The sequence below is a fragment of the Drosophila novamexicana genome, unplaced genomic scaffold (assembly GCF_003285875.2).
Source record: "Drosophila novamexicana strain 15010-1031.04,08,12 unplaced genomic scaffold, DnovRS2.1 tig00004549-arrow-arrow-pilon, whole genome shotgun sequence".
Taxonomy (NCBI): Eukaryota; Metazoa; Arthropoda; class Insecta; order Diptera; family Drosophilidae; genus Drosophila; species Drosophila novamexicana.
The window spans coordinates 106,990-126,513 of record NW_020825047.1 but is presented as its reverse complement, the minus strand read 5'-3'; the positions used below and the strand labels follow the sequence as shown (position 1 = coordinate 126,513).

Here is a 19,524-nt window from a genome sequence, read left to right as displayed (position 1 = left end):
GGCAGCGGGGTCGAGGAGCGAGCGTCTGGCGAACGCACGCAAGAAAATCCGAAAACCAATTGGAGGAAAATGAGCCGAACAAGCCGAATAGCGTGGATGGTGCGTGGCGGTTGGGGGCGTGGCATAGACGGTGCCAAGTAGATGACAACAACAACAAAAGCACAAAAAATAAACAACAACAACCAAACAAGCAGCAAAAGACGCTGACATGAAGGAGGCTCTGCAAATAAACGAATAATATTTGTGTGCCTCAACTTGGAGGAAAAGATTCGAAAGCGAATATAAGTATATATAAGAAGCAGAATTTGAAATTTCTATTTTTCCAGCACGCATAATATTTGAAAAAAAAAAAAAAATCCTAGACTGCCTGCCAAATCAAAAGCTCGCCAAAAACCGAACTCAATAATTCGCTTGAGTTAATGCGAAGTGTATTTAGTTGGTTCGAGCAAAGGCTTGCGGCTAGACATCATTCTCCATGATTGCGTGGGTGGGGCGTGCTGGTAAATTATACTTTAGAAGCAAGTTAACGAATGTGCGAGATTTTGAACAGAGAAAAACACGTTATGCTGTTGAAAACTGAAGGGAAGTCAAGACATTTTAATATTTTAATGCGTTAATCTGAAAGTAATTTAGGTTAATTTTAAGGTATTGATTTCTAGATAAGTTCTTATATATAGACAATTTTTTGAATTTTAAATAGTAGTCATATTGAATTATATTTAATATTGAATTTTCCACCTATTTTCCGCCTGTTGCAGTGGTTTTGCCATGCATTTTCTGGTATAGAACTCAAATCTTGACAAATATAAAGGTAAATACATTTTTGTCTTGGACTTGAATTAAATATACTGTCCTCAGGGGTATTGATCCTTGAGCTGAATATTCTAAAAGTCACCTGAAACATAAAACTAAAGAGATTTAAGTCAAAAAAGCAAGTGAATTATTTAACATGTTAAATTTCACACGCCAGCTTAGCTTAGAAACACATTCATTTAACTTTTCTTTGATAAATTAAATTTGACATCCACAATTTATTAATAAACTATACAAAACAATTTCTTTTCATATTTTTGTGATAAGCTAATACAAAGCTTATCTTCATGAAAATTCCCAATATATGTGCACGAATAGCTCTCGCCTGCTTTCTATGCAAACACTCGAATATTTCAGCTAATAAAGAAGGTACGTGTTTCATTCCTGAGCTACTTTAGTTTTCATAAACTTTTGGCCCTCTAAAATTCCAAATCCTCTGCCCTAACAACTTGCCGCCGCACAATATTGACGACTTGAGTGTCTCGTTTTCAATGGGCACTTGTCAACGTTTCACTTCTTGGCAATAATTTGCTTGGCATGCCACAAGGCTCGACATGCCGCTGGGTAGCTCAAAGAGCACTTGAAGTAAAGCACAGAGCAAGCCACACCCCTATACACACACACACACACACACTACTAGGTAAACAGCATGCGGTCAGAAAACAAAAGCAAAAAGCTCGGAAGCAGTTGCCAAAAATTGCCCATAACGAGCACTTGAAGACAAATGTGACATGGCAAAAGTTTAGAAGCATTTGCTAGCCGTGCAACGATACCTTTTCAATATCAGGGCAGACTATTTGATATATATATATATATATATATATATATATTTGTATATATATATATACAGATTTAAAGTGCTGTAACACACACGCTCAGAAAAAGTGCACTTAAAGCCCCGGCCAAGCTGTCCCGCATTTGTCTCCATGAAGGCCAACATCACATAATTTTTACCTAATTTATACAGTTGTGTGCGCTCTGGACAGGAGGAGCCCACCATGTCCGGGACTGTCCGGGTCTGGCTCCGACCGCCACTTGAATCCATATAATTGCGCTTATCTCTTGGCGCACACTCAAGTGGCAGCGGCTCAATATGTTTCTGGTATGAAATGAAGTGGCCAAAATGCTGCTGCTGTGTCCTTTACGAGTGGCCACAGCCAAAGGACCAGGGACCAAATATAAGAAAAGAAACAAAAAAGAAGAAGTTGAGCAAAAATTTTTGTACATCTATTTGATTTAAAAGAAAATACCTTTTTTTAGAAGTTGCTGTTGCTGCTTTTATTTACTTTCATCTGATGTTTTTTGTAGTAGTTGTTTTCTTTGTTTGCTGTGGTGACATTTTTATATTGTGTGCGTGAGTGTGTGTGTGTGTGTGTGTGTGTGTTTTCACTCGGCCAGCCGCAAACTTTTTGGCATGCCACCAATGAGATTATCTTAAGTGGGCAACCATTTTTCCTAAGTACGCCGCCAGCCCCATCCCTCGAGCAAAGGGTGCCGTCCACCCACGATTTGCAGTTGAGTTTGATTTGGTTTTGTGCTATTGCTAAATAAGTTTTACAATTGTTTTTAAGCAGTTTGTTATTTTTTTATATAAAGGGAAAACTATTTTGCGGTTGAATATGACATGAAGTGAAAGACCTTTGTAAATCAAAGAGAAATATTAGACTTGAAGAAAAAATAATAATTTTAACCTTAAATTTATTACTAATATTTTCATGAATTGGTTTCTCCCATATATTTATTTATATTTGTATTATTTTAAATGTATGTATTAACTAGAAATATTCTTGGCATTTTGATAAATATTAATAAATTATAAATTGGCATGTACTCTTATTTTGATCGTTTTAAATTCAATTTAAAATATATAAACGTGAAAGTTATTAATTAATTATTGCAATTATATTTTTATTTTTATTTGTCTATCAATTAAATATTTTATATTAAATAGTAACAATAATTAAAACAATAATTTTTATGGAATTTGAAAATATTCGAATTAGCTCACAAAATTTGTTGATTCATAAATAAATATATATTTATTTAATTGAATACAAATATTGCAAATTGTTTCTAGAATTCAAAAATATAAAATACGGAGTAGCCCACCAAAACGCAAGAACTATAAATAAAATTATAAATTACTATCATTAATATTATTTTATGTATTATTATTAGAATTATTATTCATATTATGTTTATTGTTATTAGTATTTCCTTTTATTACTATAATGTTTATTGTTATTATCATTTAATTATTAGAATTATTATTTTATTGCTATTATCATTTAATTATTTATTAAATGCTTATTAGAAAAAACATATATTTGTATATATATATAGATTTAATTGATTTAAATATATTGATTTAATTCCATACAAATACTGAAGCCCTACTGGAAAAATTAAAAAATATAAAACTTATAAAACACAACAATACAAAATGCATACAAAATTATATTATAAATTATTATTATTATTATTTTTATTATTATTTAAATATTTATTGGGTGTTGATTCAAAGTAACATATATTTATTGAATTATCTACAAATATTCAATCCAAATGTTTATAGGATTAAAAAAATTAAAGTATAATAAAGAGTCAAATATTAAATTTATGATGAGCTTGAACGGTAATTTTTCCCACGTGTCTTTAGTCAATGGCATTTTTGCAGATCAGAAAAATAAATAAATAGCTTGCATTTAGATTAAAGGTATATAAATTAAATAAATAAATAAATTGATATTTTAACTTATTACTGTGCGACATATCATATAATATGATGCGCTGCCTATTTGAAAATACGTTTCTTATATTTGGCATGCTTACTAATTTTTTACATATAAAACATATTTTTAAACATAATGTTCTCGAATCAGAGTCGATATCTTTTATCCTGATTTGTTCACATCGCACAGAGCGTATTTCCTTTTAGAAAAAGAAGTCTTGTCTTTGGCCTCACACATGCGTCAGCAATTGATGGAAAAGTGAATTGACTTCTAAAATTTATATATATTTTCTTTTATCATGATCTTATTTTATTCGTTGTTTGGAATTGTAATTCCAGGAATAACAGCTAGCTTTCACTGCCTACCTTGAATTTTACACAAATATTTCTTCTGGAACGGCCCATTGGCTTATCTGCGCCTGCAAACATATTGTTCGTTTGATTTAAAGTAGACAGAAAAATTAGGTCTACAATTTCTACTTTATCTCCAGTCTGCAATTTTAAGCTCCACTTTCCCCCAACCAGCCGTGTGCCCCCTTAAATTTACCTTTGCCCCGCGCTGGTCTTTTGAAAGCTTGAAGTGTGAACACACATTATAATAAACGCCTCAATTGTTGTGCAGTCATCTGTGTAATTTATGTTTAGCTAATGTTCAGGCATCGATGAGCTTGTCAGCTTTTGTGAATCACAACACACACACACACACACATATATATATATATAGACAGTCATGTTAGGTAGCTTGTGTTTTGTGATGTGCCACACACACACACACACATAGACATTAACCCCCATCGAGCTGAAATGACGTTAAGGTTGCTTCGTTGAGTCTAATAGACTTTCATGGCTGCCGTCTGTGGGTTGACTTCGACTTTGCCCCAGTTTTAGAGGAGTCGAGGCGAATCCTGAAGCTCTCTGAGCTGCAGGCGCACGGTAAGCGAAATCCTTTGCCATCCACTTTGCTCTGGCATTTTATGGAGCTCTCCTTTTCCCTTTTCTTTTCTTTTCTTTTCTTTTGATTTTATTTATTTTTTTTTAGACATGTTTCAATGATTTCTTACTTTTGCTATGGGGCAAAACTGTTGCGCTATTTTCTCGTTTAGAGAAATTCAATTTTTATACTCAATGCTAAGGGTTTTATAATTTTGTCATTAAATGTGCAACGCATTCAAGCAGACTCTCGGATGCCATACAGCTCATATATATATATACTCGATTAGCATCAATAATTCGACGAACCATTGAAATTATTAACGAAAAGGGGCATGATGAAGTTTTGTCCTTTTATTGCAGGATCGCAGCATTACACAAAAAAGCTGAACGATCAGTCGAGTGAGTTTATTTTGGATTTATAAAAAGCAAGGGGAATCTTATAATCATAGGAAATCCATATAGTATAGCTCCTACTACCTAGCGATAATTATCGATATTATTTATAATCGCTCTGTTTGAGAGTCTATCTTGATGTCAAAGAAGAAGTTAACATATAGTTGTATAATCTATAGTAATAATCGACCGATTATAATCATAATTGCTTCTGTTAACATGATCGATAAACCTATTATTTAATTCTGGAGCTATATCGATAATAATGATAACTGCTTCTGTTATATATAATTATATTATATGTATATAGAGCGAAAACTTTCAATAATATCTATAATTAATCTTAAAAATATCACTGATCGACACATTATATAATTGTAGCTCTGTGGAAATACCGTATTGATAATAATCGATAATCATTTTAAGTGCTTCCGTTAACCCCATCGGACAATCCATATAAGTGTGTTTCTATAGAAATTGTTGATAGATAATTAGAATAAGTATATAAAGTCTTTAGAAAGAGTTGATTGAAAACTATCGATAGTAAGTATCTGTTAACAATATCGACTAATGCATTACATATGTTTGTTTCTGTAGAAATAATCGATTGATAATCTATATGATTGCTTTATCATAAAGCTGTGAGAGTATTTAATATTCGGCCTTCCAAAGATAAGTGCTTTTCTGTTTTGCCCACTTTTTTTATATCTCTCTCTATTTCTTATGTGTCGCTCGTATTGGTGTTAAATCATTGATGTGTGAAATTTGTGCTAAAACGAAAAAAAGAAGCAAACTCTTCGACATGCGAAACTCTTGATCGATATTTCGTTGCATTTTGAAAGTGTTTTGGTTTTTTTTCGTGAGCACAAATCAAGTTGGCATTGAATTGAAATTCCTTAAAGCAGTCGATGCTCAGGCTACACACTGCTCCAAGTGCTATTATATTTTCGTCTCTCGCCTAAACAGTAACACCGAAAAATAACAGAAACGAAAAAAAATCTTCGCTCGCATTCCAGACGCAAGTAGTTGTCTATTCAAATTTGTTGGTAAGTCCTATAAGTTTCTTATTAGCTGCGTAATGTGTAAATTTTCGGTATGCTCCAGTTTAAGCTAGCTTTCAATTGAAGAGAATGTGCTGTGGCCCCTGTGGAAGCGTTTCATATGCGCTGGCATATGGCCCGGTCGGACCCGCTCTGCCCGCGATGAATTACAATAATTGCTGTTGTGGTCCTTGCCCGCCCTGTGGTCCCTGGACCTGTGCACCCAATCGATGCTGCTGCTGCGGTGAATGTGGATGTTTTGGACCCTTCTACTAGTCCCTTATCAAATGGACTGTCCACAAGACAAATCGAGTCAATAACCATATTATTCTGTATGCTTGCGTAGGAACACGGCGAACATTTTTTTTCGGTTTATTTTCTGTAAATCTGCAAAAGTTATTTGTGTTAGTTTGTTAATAAGATGCAGAAAAATTCAATAGGTTGGTTTTTGTTTGGCCCATAGCACGTTGAGTTCCTCCCTAATGAACAATGAGAGAGAGAGATAGAGAGTTAAGCACTGTGCACCTTTGTAATACGTGGACCAAGTATTTCTATATGTATGTTGCACGAATCTTAATTCTTTCTATATGGAATTGGACTTCATTTTATAGTTCGATGCATAATAATTTATTTTTATTTGTTTGCCTTATAGCGGTTAATAGTGGTTAACATATAAATTATAATTGGAATTTTATGAAATAAAGTATGAAAGTTTCTCACTAGAAAATCTCTGGAAGTATAAAATACAAAAATTGCAGACAGAGTTGATTGATTTCACCAGGGATGTTTGTGGGGATTTTGTGGATTGAGCATTATGGGGGAATAAGCCCATTCGAGACGGTTTTGCAACAAAGAAATACTCAACCAATTTCTTGCACCAATGTTTAAAAAATGATTTTATTTCAATATAAAGCATGGCAAACCTATTGCTGGAGCAAGGTGTTTAAAATTGTCTTCAGTCTTTTTTTTTAGAACCATCTTCTGCTGAAGTACATTTGACTTTTGTATACGCCAGTTTCCAGTTGTCTTTGGCCTGCTTGGCGACATCAGATTCAACTCGTTCAGTATTATTAGCTTTGGCTAGATCCAAGCACGGATTCATTTCGACTGCTATATTTTGCGGCCGCATACAATTGCCTCGGGTGCGGCTAGTGTCATTGGCAAAGCATTTGTCGTGTGGTCCACAGGGCGTGGGTATGAACTCTCGTCCCGTATAACGCAAAGTGGACAAAGGTGGATTATTGCAGGCCAAACTATATGACGCACAAGCCCAGCCGCCGCACATCTCGACTATTGATTGATTTTGGCTAATGGATAAAATGAGGATTATGTCTATACAAAATTGGCTTTACCCGAGAAACTTACTGTTGAAACTGTAAAATTTTGGTGTGAGATGTTGGCTGGCAACAACTAGACTCGTTTCATGATCTCACAATATTTTCCCCATTTCAATTCTGGATTACGAAGTCAACGCCAACATTGATTAAAAAAAATCGGCAGCTCCTGTCAAATTTGCTATATTAACATGTATGTATGTTTGATCACACATCTTACCAGCGTTTATTTCAACATTTACTACCAACCGCAACACCCTCCACAACCGCCGCCACCGCAGGCCGAGCAATTATCAAAGATGCCACAGGGCGTGGGCGCAAAACAACGGCCTGTGTAGCGCATATTTGACAAACGGTGATTGTTGCAGGCGATGCCATACGAAGCGCAGGCCCAACCTCCACACATTCTTGCTTTTTTCTATTGGTTTTTGAGTTCAAATTGCAATGGAAAATCGGTAGAAAATCTGGAATTTGTATTTAAACCAACTTGGTGCCGAAATGGATATGGAAATATGTGTGTGTGTCTATTGGTTGTTGTTGTGGCTGTGCTTTAGGTGTTGCTTGGACCGAAAAAGGAATTCGAATGAAATCCATTTTCATAGACAGAGCTCGTCGTCAGCGCCGTAACTCGTGACAGCTGTTGACATGCCCAGCGACGCCGGCTTGTACAATTGAAATCTCAGCGACAGGTCGAGAGAAAGCCAGGCAGGCAATAGGGCAGCCCAGCCCAGACCAGACCAGCCCAGTGCACTCCAGACTAGGCCAGACCATTTCGTAAATCTTGCCAAGCCCTGTTGAAATCTACGAAAATCTCGCACATAGCGCAGGAAAAAAAATGAAAAAATATGCTAAAAACCGAGGCATGCTAAAGTGAAATTAATCCAACAACCAGGCACAGTGGTTGTAGTTGTGCGAAAGTTGGCTTGAAATTTACGTGAAAATTGACAAGAATTGTGTTCGCGATTCTGATAGTATTATATATTATTTACATTAGACAGTTATTAATGTTGTTAGTCAAAATAAGTCTTCTAAATGGCATTGTGCATATCTCATAATTTTTTCTTGCCTGAAATGGGGTTGAACTTAAGTTTTAATTAGAGTATTCTTTATGGAAACTATGAATGAGAACATTTTTGATTGCTTGTAAATAGTAGCCTTAATTTGATTTTATATTTTTCTAAATTTTGTTTCTAAATTTTGTTTTCTTTAGAGAATAACCAACTCTTACCCAAAACAAACCAAATTAATAGCGGACATTATTGTATATTGTTTGAATTATTTTTATTTTAACAACTCTAAGAAACTACGGATCATATAAAGACCTCTAAATTATAATATTTTTTTTCTACCCAAACATATCTATCTAAAAATCTTAATATAAATTGGGTTAAGTATAAATATTTATATATTGTTTATTAAATTAACTTAACCTAACCAAACCTCAACAAAATGAACTTGAACTTTATAACTTTATAACTATAATAATTATTAAATATGTATGACCATAATTAATTATATGAAGTATAAGTTGAAAAACTACTGAATTAGATAACCTACCTTTATTTATCGTAAATAAAAGTTCTTGAAGAGTATAATAATTATTTAATTTTTAAGACTTTAATTGAAGCATTTCTGCATAATTCCATTTGGCATTAAAGTTGAGGCACCCTTTCAGCTGCCCCAATTGATAGCTTAATGACCAATTACAGCATTGATAAATGAAACCTTTACAAATTCTCAGATGCCAACCACTGTGCAGCCTCGCACGCAGTTGGTATGCAAAAATCGCACACACTTGCGACCAGAAGGACCACTAGACAATCTATGTTACAGCTTTTTTTTCGCACTTGCCGTAGTGCACTTTCAGGTCTTGCTCAGCCAGGCCCAGACAATCAATTACATTAGCCCCACTGACCCAACCAACCGCAGCGGCATGCCCAAAAACCGAGTCAGGCCTTTGAATGCGGGTCGCTCGATTCACTCGTGTGGTTTGTCGGCCATGTAGGCGTGCTCCGGGTTGGGGCAGTTGAAGGTGAAAGGCGTTGCAGTTGTCTTGGGAAAAGCCAAATAGGCGACCGCAAGGGTAAATACAAATTGAAATGAAATTTAATAGTTGGCAGGCGTGTGCAGTTTTGAGGTAAGCTGCTGCTGCAGCTTTGAGGTTAGATGTTGCAGCTTTGAGGTTAGGGCGCAGTGACAGCTATTAAGGTTGCCCCAGTGGGGCACCTGGAAAAGCATGTGCGGTCGGAAGGGAGGCAGAGGCGACAGTCCGAAGTCAACCTGGCGTCAAATGTCATTTGTCCAGTGTCAGATAGATAGATTTTGGAAAATATTAAAATAAGACAAAAAAAAACTGAAAAATCCTGGTCAAAGTGTTTTGCCAATCGAAGCCAAAGAAGGTGCTAAATATTACCGAGGCAGCTGCAAATTGCCTGCCATATTTAGCACATTTTTTGCGTGGCTTATTTGCAAAAGAGGAAAACCGCAAGAATAACGCCGGAAAGCACTTCACAACACAGGTGCTTGGCAGACGCGAGGTAAAACGTTAAATGGGCTGCTCCTCCAAATGCGGAACTGGCGGGGGCTGTGGATCCTGCATGGGCCCCCGCCGTGGATCCTGCAAGAGTTCCCGCTGCGGGACCCGCTCTGCATCCTGCTGCGCCCCGTGCGGACCGTGCAACTCGTGCGGTCCGTGCGGCTCGTGCGGCTCGTGCGGTCCGTGTGGACAAGGCAACTCGTGCGGTCCGTGCGGTCCGTGTGGTCCGTGCGGGCCCTGTGGCGGCGGAGCCTGTGCTCCATGCGGATCCTGCTCTCCCTGTAGATCATGCTGCTGTGGTCAAACGGCCTGCGGTGTTGTCTCCTATCACCTCACGAGCGGGCCTTGCGGCCCGGTTTTGCCCAGCATGGAACGCTGCGGCTGCTGTGATTGCGGCTGCTGTCCGCCTTTTTATTTTGTGCCCAACAGTTGCGCCTGCTGCTGGGAATGGGGCTGCTTTGGGCCATTCTATTAGATCTAGGCTATTCGGCGTTGCGTTTGGCTTTTTCCAAAATTTGAACAAACTTTATGATATTTTTGAGCTCAATAAATTTGTGTGTGTCATGCAACATTTTACAGCACTTTTTTTATTTCGTTTTTTCTCTTTTGACAACCCTGGCAGAACAAGGTTGCCAAAATGAAAGATTATTTAACGTTCGAATTTGTTCGAAGGCAAAAAGTAAAAGTATAAAAAAAACACAAACATTGGGCTAAAAACAATGGCTAACGCCGTCGAAACCCAATTTGCTTGTTTTCGGGTTAACCCCAAAAATAACAATAACAACAGGCAAGGATAATAGAAAAGAGCACAATAAAACAAAAAACCAGACCGGCAACATGTAAAAACAAGAAGTGGATATTCAAAAAATATAAGCACATTTTTTTGTCGAAAGGCCACAAGAATATATTGTTGATTAAAGTAGGTCAGGGGCTGCAATCGGTGTATTTTTGTCCAGCTCAAACTCGTTTTACTATATGCAAACGGGTTAATTGAAAACGGTGTAACTGAAAAGTGAAAAGTTGGCAAGGCTCACAAATTTAATATTTGAAAATTGGGCAATAAACTGTGCTTAAAACTGTTGAAAATAGTTATTAGATGCCGCTTTTTGTTTAAGCTTAGTTGTAGAACACAAATTATTTAAATGGAAGATAAAGCTATAATATTTTGTATGAAAAAGACATTAAGAAATTAAAAGTGTAATCTCTTAGCTCAGAAAAGGTTTTGTTTTGTATATTCACATCCAAAAATATACCCGGAATAGTTAAAGCTAAAAAGGAATCTATAAAGCAATTTCAAAAAATGTTAAGACTGCAAACTGTCCTAGTCTTAAACAACTCTGTGAGAGGATGATTAGGTGTACTTGGATTCTCTCTTAAACTTCGCTGAATTATTTTGAAAATAACACTTTGTTTTACGTAGACATTATCTTTATACGTGGGTTACTTCTAATGACTGGACTTTACAATAATTATTTAACATACATGGAACCTGCTGCCAGTGTGACCGTGACCGTGACGTCACAATCCTACTGCAGTTCTTAGATGCATTTAAGATTGTTTCTCAAGCAATTGTAAAGTAGTTCCAAGGCATTACTAGGCACTACAAAACAGCTAAATATAGGCTTTAATACAACTCTATCCGAGCTCGATCATAGTTCTGAAATAACTTTAGGCTTTTGCTTTTAAACACTTGTCAAATACCTTTAAAAACCTTTACAAATATTTTAGAACCAGCATTAAGCTGGCTTTGGCGATCTTTTCATTTTATAAATCGTTTTTAGCTGGCTCGAGTATCGGGGCTTATTAAAAACAAAAATTAAACAAAATTTGGTTTAAAATTATATTTTTCGATATATTTCTGCTTTTTATTCAAGAAGCCTTGAAACAGCTTTGAAAATAGCTAGAAAAAAAAAAGTGTAAAATATCTACTAGAAATTGTCGTAATCAGGTTTCTATATTGTTAGACGCCCGACGACTTTTAACTAGAGACACACAAATGGGGAATGAGGCAACTGTGACCCTAAAAAATAATAAAATAATTTTAAAAAGTAAGCGATATAGAAATAGAAAATACAGTGTATTAACATAATTGATTTGCAATTAAAGCATAAATAATTTATTTATCCTTTATATTAGTACAATAATTCATAATAATGTGGAGACTTAAAGATGTCTCCAGCTTGTTGGAGAGTTCCATAAACTAACTAGTAAGCACATCCAATTGGCGTACCTTGTCTAATATCGCGTCTAATTGGATTGCGTTTCTAATTAGTGTTTCACTTAGATATTTTGTTTCTGTTGAAATATGTTTATCACACTGCTGTTTCTTGGTTTGCCCACAGGTAGCTGAACTTTCACTATAAACAAGTTAAATAGTTTAATATAATTTATAATCATTTAGTTTTTGGCATTTATGCCTGCAACGAATGTTTTTGCTTTAATGAATTGGAAAAATCAAACCCTGTCGATTGTCAAAGCTATGACAGAAATGTGAAAAAGTTCTACTATGGAAATGCTGCCTGCGAGGCGCTACAGCCTGGCGACAATTGTTATCCGAAGGTGTTTACAAGTCTAGCTGCTTGCAAAGCGGCCTGTAAACGCTTTTTTCACTATGCGCAGGAATGGAAAAAGTTGCCAATTATTGATTAAAATAAACAAGACGATAATAAAATGGAAATAAAAATGTAAATCAGGTTAACTTTTGTAAAAAGAAAAGCAAATGCTCTTCAAAAACTTGATTAGCAAATGCACGACTACTCAAGAAACTTACAAATTTTAATAAATAAATTTAATTAAATAAAACAAATTTTTAATTACAACTTTTTTGTGTTCTGTTCCTTTTTTTAATATAAAAGAATAATGAAATTAAACAAATTAACATTAAAAACATTTTTGTGTTCGACGCCATTTTTAAAGAAAAAAGTTAATTAAATGTAACAAAATGTTATTAACATGCGCTTTTCCATTTTCTTATGAAAATAATAATGAAATGGAACAAATTTTGTGTGCAATTCCAAGATAGAAAAACAAAAGTTGAGATATTCCAAAAATGTAACAGTGCAGTGCCTAGACAATCAAAAGAAGTTGTCTACAAAAGAACTCTCAAAATATTATATTTATTTCCAGCTTGATTTCATATGTGATATCAATAAATGTATTTAATACAAATGCTGCAAAACGTTTCAGTTCTCTAGAAATAGATGCGTACAATTTATGCATAAATATGCGGCATTAAATTGATTTCAAATTGATTTGCGTAAATTGCCAAATGTTTGTCTCGCTCTCTATGATTTTGGCAAAATTAATTTCTTGCACATTGCGCATACGACAAGTTGGTCTCTATTTATGCTAACAAATTAATGCAGCTTAGATTAATCGCAGGCATTGTTTATCACTCATACGCAACGTTGTCGGTCTATAATTTAAATACACACATTTAATGCGAATTTGTAGGCTGGCTTTGATAGAACAATAGAGCTCTTAAGTAATTGTAGATGCTATTCCTGATTAAATTAATAAATTAAATTTCGAATTTACCTCTGCCGAAACCAATTGCTTTGTACAAACAAGCTCTTTAGCATCGCTCAGTACTGATAAGTTCTCAACTGCTTGGGAATTTCATCAATTGTTTCTCATATTTGTCATAATCTCTGATTTTAATATGCTCATTCATTTCATAAATTATTCATATTTTTAGTTAGTTCTCAGATATTTTGAGATTTGCTAATTGAATTCGTGGGCATATCTGAAATGTACCTCACATTTTTGAGAATTTCTATCATTTGATTCATATTTGCTTAAATATTTAGGAATTATCTCGAAGGTTCTTAAGGATGGGAGAAAATTATCCAAGCTCTTAGGCATATTTTATTTGCATGCTTAAAATATTTATTAAAATTGTTAATATTTTTTTTAATTTCCCCTTAACATATATCTAAAGCTCATAAGTATTATACCTCGACCCCTGTAACATTTTTAATATTAGCTCTACACATTATTGATTTTTAATTATTAAATATTTAGATCTTAAAGTCTTTAAGTTGTGCTATTATTTATTTTTTTATTTAGCTCATAAGAATTATAACTTGGCTATTAACTGTAGATATTATTATTATTTTCTTAGGCTACTCGACTCATTTAGTATTTCGATAAGCTAAATAAGATTCTAGATAAAAAGCTAAAACTTATTCTGATAGCCGCTTACCTTTGGGTCCTAACAAATTGTTTGCATTATTGTTGTTGTTGCCTTTGATTATTTGCAGTCTGTGGCCATAAATTAATAAATTTAGCACGTTACAGTGTTACACAACGCTCGCCGGTTGCAGTTCTGTGTAGGAACACACACATTCCGCGCACACACACACACACACACACACACACTTGGTGAAAACACGGCGTCGTCGTCGACGTGGGATTTGAACTTTGAGACCGACTGTGAGACTGAGACTTGAACCGGTATCCAATGCGAGACCGAGACCGAGACCGAGACCGAGACCGAAACCGGACCGTGCTGTCCTACGTGTATGCCCAAAAGTTGTTATTGTTTTTTCTCTCTTTGTTGTTGTTGTTGCGCATTTTTCACATATTTTTTATAATTTTACGCGCAACACAAAAAAAGGCGAAGCAGAGAAAACAGTGCTCGGCCCCTAGCCAAAAAAAAAGAAAAGAGCATAAAATATTGTAAAAGCCGAACAAAAGTTTGGCGTTGTTTGTTACCAAAACGCACAAATCTCTAGTGAAATATTAATTCTCACAATTCCTGACACATTGCCATGGGCTGCATTTGAAGCTGTTTGTTTGTTGTTTTTGTTTTATATGTTGGCTTCGGCAAATGCAACTTTATTGTTTTTTTTATTTTTACTTTGTATTGTTTATTAATTGTTGTCGTCCGCTAATTCTTATTTATTTATGCACCAGACGCGCCCTGTGCAACATATTTCGTTGGCGTTGTTGTTGTTCTCTTGTTGTTGTTGTTGTCCTTGCGTGGCAGCGTCGTTGACAGCAGCAGCAGCAGCAGCATCAGCGGCGGCAGCAGCAGCAGCACTGGCAGCAGCAGCAGCACAGCGAACCAAACGTTTTGACATTATCAACGTAACTGAAGCAGCAGCAGCAGGAAGCTGTCGTCCTCTGCCTGTCGCAGTCGCCGGCAGTGGGCTGCTGTCGCCAACGCTGTCGCCCTTTGCTCGTTCGTGCGCCGCTCGCAACTTAACGAATGCTGCCGAAGCGCTTAACCATTCGGCCGGGCAGCGCTTCGTGTGTGGGCATTTTGTGAGCGCGACGAACAGCTGACTGTGTGAGAGCGTGGACAGCGTGTGATGTAATTGTAATTGGCAAAAGCTTTTCAGTTCGAATTTGTGCCTTTTAGGGGATATTTTTCACTTAGCAGTCCGCTGTTAAGTTAACAGGCTGTATTCTAACTTATTTTAGCAGCACTTTGAAATTGAATGTAATGTTATGTGCAATACAAATTCCATTTAAAACTTTAGATTTATATATTTCAAAGTTGTTTTTTATATTAAAACAGGACAGTTTTATTTTAATTTAAGGTCAATTAGAACAAGTTTAATTCATTAATTTATTTTTATCTTATTCAAATTGTATATTTCGCAATAATAATATACACACATATTTTTAAATATTGGGCAGGCAAAAAAAATGACATATTTAATTTAACAGACTCATTAGGGTAATAAATCTTTGTCTTAATTGTTTTTGATTTGTTGAAATTAAATATTTTATAAATTGTTTTGAACAAATATTTTTTATTTCAAAATAAATATTTTTAATTTATTTTTTTTTTAAATCGATTTTATTGTGCGAATTAGATTTACGTTTTTTTTTACCATTTCCTTAATTTTACTATTAAAACGATTTTCAATTAGTTTCTTTAAAACCAGAATTCGGATACCTTTAACATACCTGATTAAGAATTTCTGGATTAAATAAAATGTTGTCAAAATAACAATTTCTGCCCTAGGTTAACAAATATTGAATTTTTACATGGCTTATTTGTTGTTTAGTTAAATTAATTTTGCTTACGCAGCAAACTAATCGGAAATCATACGCAAAGGCTTAGCTGCAATATTTTAATTCTAAAACCAATTTTAATCCCTTATTAAAAACTGAACAAAATTACAATAAACCTGTTTATAAATGCCGACTTTGACTGTAATTGTGCCACGCCCTTTTAAGCTGTAAAAACAATAATGAAGACAACTTAAAGGATGAAGGATCAACTGACAAAAAGCACGCATAGCTATGGAAAACATATTGACATCCCTTTAATAGGAATTATAAAGGGGAATGCAACATATAAAGCAATAAACAAGAAAATACAAAATGCATGCGACAAGAGAAAGGAAACATGTGTGCTGTAAAAACACACAAGCACACACAGATACACGCACACACAGTCACATATATAAAGGATATGTGGCAGGACAATAGCTGGCAAAATGTAAATATTAATATTGTCATAATGGACAACATGTAAGCAGCAAATGTGCTTTGGACAACTTTAAATGCAGCTCGAAGCGTCGTTAAACCAATGCCAGGACAACAGCAACAACAATAACATCCAGGACAACAGCCTACAGGACACTGGCTGCAAAATGTCAGCTCATTTCCGGTTGCTTAATTTGAAATCGTAGCGCAAAAATTACAAATGAGCTGACAATGCGAACACAACCAAGAACCCAAACAACCGAAAAATAACAGGGCTAACAATTTGAAGAGCAGCAAGGAAATGTTGGCTGATTGTGGGCTGTGGGGGCGTGGCATTAGCCAGTGGTGTCGCTGGCGAGGGTGGAGTCCGGACGGGGCTGTGGGCTGTTTCTGTCGGGAAACAATAAGCACAAAATAGCTGCGTCTAATACGCAAAAATAAACGAGAGCTGGCCACAGCATGACAGCAAGGCAGAGCCTGGCATCGGCAGCAGACACCCTACTACCAAGTACACCCTAGTGCGGCCCAACACCCTGCTAGCCACATGCTCTGGCCCCAATGCTTTGTGTTGTTTTACAATTTAACGCACATCCTGACAAGCAACGCAGTCGCCCAACAGTTTAATTTTTGTCTCTGTGTGTGTTCCCCCCCCCATCTCTCGCTCTCTCTCTCGCTCTCTCTCTCGCTCTCTCTTTCTCTCTCTCTCCTTCTCTCTCTCCCTCTCTTTGTGTGTGTGCGTCTGCACTCTAATCTAATGATGACAAGCGTCGTCTGGGAAATGTGTGGGCGTGGTCTTTAGCTGCATGCGCTTAGCTATTGCACTCAGCCATGGCAGCAACATTGCGTATACGCCGCGTTGCACTTGTGTCCAAAATGTTGTGCATTCACCTTTCTGCCACGTCTGCTCAGATCTGATGCGAGGGGAAGCGGTCTGCCTTAACTGCCAGCTGCTTTGTCAAGCTGACAGACAGCTGACAGCCAGATAGACAGACCTACAGAAAGCGCACGCTTTGAGCCAAAGCTGTGAAAAGGCCTCTCTGAGTGTTGCGCGCAATTTAGCAGCAGGTTTTGTGTTTAATACACACTCAAGTGTCTGCACATTTATTAATTTATGTTTATTTTATTAACATTGCTTAGATATGCATATAAATATAACAATTTTTGGGCAAAGCGGAAAGTTATCTGTACATTAAATCTTTTCTATGTATGTTTTTTTTTAGTAAATAGATAAGCTCTGACTTATGTTCAAGCTACCAAAACCGCGTTCACACCAGGAAGTATTCATTTCTACATTATTGCATATTCTATAATTTTATATGTTTTGCCAGAACTTACAGATTTATATGCATATATATATATATAAATATTTGCTTGAAAATATAAGTATTTTGCAATAATTATTTGTTATCGAATTATCGATAATCCGTTATTTATTATTTAAACGGTTACTCAAAAAGCCGTCTGAAAAAAGGTAAAGGCCAAGAAAATAATTGTCAACTTGTCAAGCATACCTCGTTAAAAGGGCTAAAGAGTAGCTCCATTCACAAGGTCTGCTTGAAAAGGTGCGCCCAAAATCGATATTACATGATTTGGGATAAACGGATAGACTTATCGATGATTTAAAAAGTTATTATGTAAGTAAAATATGGTAAGCTTGAATATTTGGCATTTATTAGTTCTCAAAGTCCCTGGAGTCTGTATACAGGTTGACGGACTGAGAGTTGCACATAGTAAGTAAATCGAGTCATCTGCCGATTAAATTCAAGGGATACTTATCGATACTTCTATTGTCAATGAACTGATACATAGAGACGCTGCCTAAGCTCATGGTCAACATTATATTTGTGAGATCGAAGATGCGAAGAAGCTAAAATGGTTAATTGCTTTAAGGGGTCTGATATTTACTTACAGCATATTCTGATGTTAGATAATATTTAGTTAAAATTGGTAAGCTATATTAGATAAGTAACAATTTAGCATCAATAAGACCTGAGACTTGCTGTGCCTCAACTTACGCAAATTGTTCAAAATAAACTTCAAAATATTAAACTTTCAACTTGCTTAGCGCATTACTTGAAGCGCCCCGCACCGCTCTGCCCTGAAGTAGAGGACGACGACTTGAGCGTATAACTTCTGCGGGGGGCAAAGCACACACTTAAACACCCACGCACACACACACACTCACTTGACTTACACACCTGGCACAAAGCTGCGAGCGAGCTAACTTCATTTGCGCCACTCAACTAATTGGCTAATTTATGCAAGTCAAATAAATGTCATGTCAACATATAATTAGTTGGCCAAATGGCGTGCGGCCCCAAATGTGAAATTGTGGCACAAAAACCTTTGGTGGCAAATATGCATTTCATAAATTATGCATGATTTGCATATGCCAGCCACTAATTAAATTAGAAAATATTTTTTACAAAAATAGCTAAGGAAAAAGAAAAGCATATCAGGTGGCAAATGCAGCAGCTGCTGGGTTTTTAGGTTATTTTTTTTTGAAGTTAACTCGACTGACAGCTTGTCAGCTGCCGCTGCCAGCATAATTTTGTTATTGTTTTGCATTGCATTAGACAGGGCTAAGGTGGTTACAGAGAGAGAGAGAGAGAGAGAGAGAGACAGAGAGTATGAGTGAGAGAGGAGGGGAAGCAGCAACAGACGCTAAGGGCAACAGTCAACAGGCAACTTGCAACAGGCAGCTCGGCGCTGCCTCAGCTGCGTCTTAATCTATTGGATTAGCGTAATGCAATTAGGCGCAGGCAAACGTTGCCTTAGCCTTAGTTGCCCGACAGCTTTTGGCCAGAACGAAGACAGCGTATACCCAGCCCCGCCCACGTGAACGCCCACCTCCTTTGCCTAACCCAAACCCAACTCAATTAAACTGTGTGGACTTTGCGCATTATCAAATTGCCCAGCAACCATTAGTAACAGCAAAGGGGTGCGTTGCAAAGGGGGTGGGGTGAGGTAAATGTGTGTCTGTGTGTGTTTAGTTGGAGGTCAACTTGAACTGAATTCAACAAATACTGAATTCGTAAATATACCATATGCGTCTCAGTGCAATTACTTTTGCCACGTTTGCAATTGAATACGTAAGAAAATTACAAATAATAATTTTAAAGCGCGACTAGTAGATGCCCTGTGAAAAGAGCTATGTCTATATCTATGTCTATATCTATATCTATATCTATATCTATATCTATATCTATATCTATATCTATATCTATATCTATATCTATATCTATATCTATATATATATATCTATATCTATATCTATATCTATATCTATATCTATATCTA

The 19,524-nt window shown here is 36.1% G+C and overlaps 4 protein-coding genes and 2 long non-coding RNA genes across 6 annotated transcripts; 3 read left to right on the top strand and 3 right to left on the bottom strand.

Moving 5' to 3' along the window:
* Positions 1-599: 599 nt before the first annotated feature.
* Positions 600-2,157, bottom strand: LOC115769256. Its single transcript, XR_004018729.1, has 3 exons — positions 2,064-2,157; positions 1,768-1,952; positions 600-908 (listed from the first exon to the last, which is right to left on the bottom strand). It is a non-coding gene; the product is annotated as an uncharacterized LOC115769256 (long non-coding RNA).
* Positions 2,158-5,814: 3,657 nt separating this feature from the next.
* On the top strand, positions 5,815-6,347 carry LOC115769273 (male-specific sperm protein Mst84Dc). Its single transcript, XM_030713984.1, has 2 exons — positions 5,815-5,916; positions 5,975-6,347. Exon 2 carries the CDS (start codon positions 6,001-6,003, stop codon positions 6,184-6,186), a length of 186 nt encoding a protein of 61 aa, XP_030569844.1. The 5' UTR covers positions 5,815-5,916; positions 5,975-6,000; the 3' UTR covers positions 6,187-6,347.
* A 431-nt stretch (positions 6,348-6,778) lies between these two features.
* Positions 6,779-7,358, bottom strand: LOC115769272. The gene is made up of 2 exons (XM_030713983.1): positions 7,276-7,358; positions 6,779-7,217 (listed from the first exon to the last, which is right to left on the bottom strand). The coding sequence occupies exon 2, from the start codon at positions 7,193-7,195 to the stop codon at positions 6,866-6,868; it is 330 nt and encodes a 109-aa protein (XP_030569843.1). The 5' UTR covers positions 7,196-7,217; positions 7,276-7,358; the 3' UTR covers positions 6,779-6,865.
* LOC115769274 lies at positions 7,331-7,823 on the bottom strand. The gene is made up of 2 exons (XM_030713986.1): positions 7,465-7,823; positions 7,331-7,413 (listed from the first exon to the last, which is right to left on the bottom strand). Exon 1 carries the CDS (start codon positions 7,648-7,650, stop codon positions 7,486-7,488), a length of 165 nt encoding a protein of 54 aa, XP_030569846.1. The 5' UTR covers positions 7,651-7,823; the 3' UTR covers positions 7,331-7,413; positions 7,465-7,485.
* A 1,085-nt stretch (positions 7,824-8,908) lies between these two features.
* LOC115769241 (keratin-associated protein 5-2) lies at positions 8,909-10,347 on the top strand. Its single transcript, XM_030713955.1, has one exon. It carries the CDS (start codon positions 9,794-9,796, stop codon positions 10,253-10,255), a length of 462 nt encoding a protein of 153 aa, XP_030569815.1. The 5' UTR covers positions 8,909-9,793; the 3' UTR covers positions 10,256-10,347.
* Positions 10,348-11,590: 1,243 nt separating this feature from the next.
* Positions 11,591-12,469, top strand: LOC115769255. The gene is made up of 3 exons (XR_004018728.1): positions 11,591-11,828; positions 11,917-12,122; positions 12,182-12,469. It is a non-coding gene; the product is annotated as an uncharacterized LOC115769255 (long non-coding RNA).
* Positions 12,470-19,524: the final 7,055 nt, after the last annotated feature.

What these genes read in the sequence shown, in the direction of transcription:
- LOC115769241 (XM_030713955.1), top strand. Translation starts at nt 9,794, where the DNA reads ATGGGCTGCTCCTCCAAATGCGGAACTGGCGGGGGCTGTGGATCCTGC.
- LOC115769272 (XM_030713983.1), bottom strand. Translation starts at nt 7,195, where the DNA reads ATGTGCGGCGGCTGGGCTTGTGCGTCATATAGTTTGGCCTGCAATAAT.
- LOC115769274 (XM_030713986.1), bottom strand. Translation starts at nt 7,650, where the DNA reads ATGTGTGGAGGTTGGGCCTGCGCTTCGTATGGCATCGCCTGCAACAAT.
- LOC115769273 (XM_030713984.1), top strand. Translation starts at nt 6,001, where the DNA reads ATGTGCTGTGGCCCCTGTGGAAGCGTTTCATATGCGCTGGCATATGGC.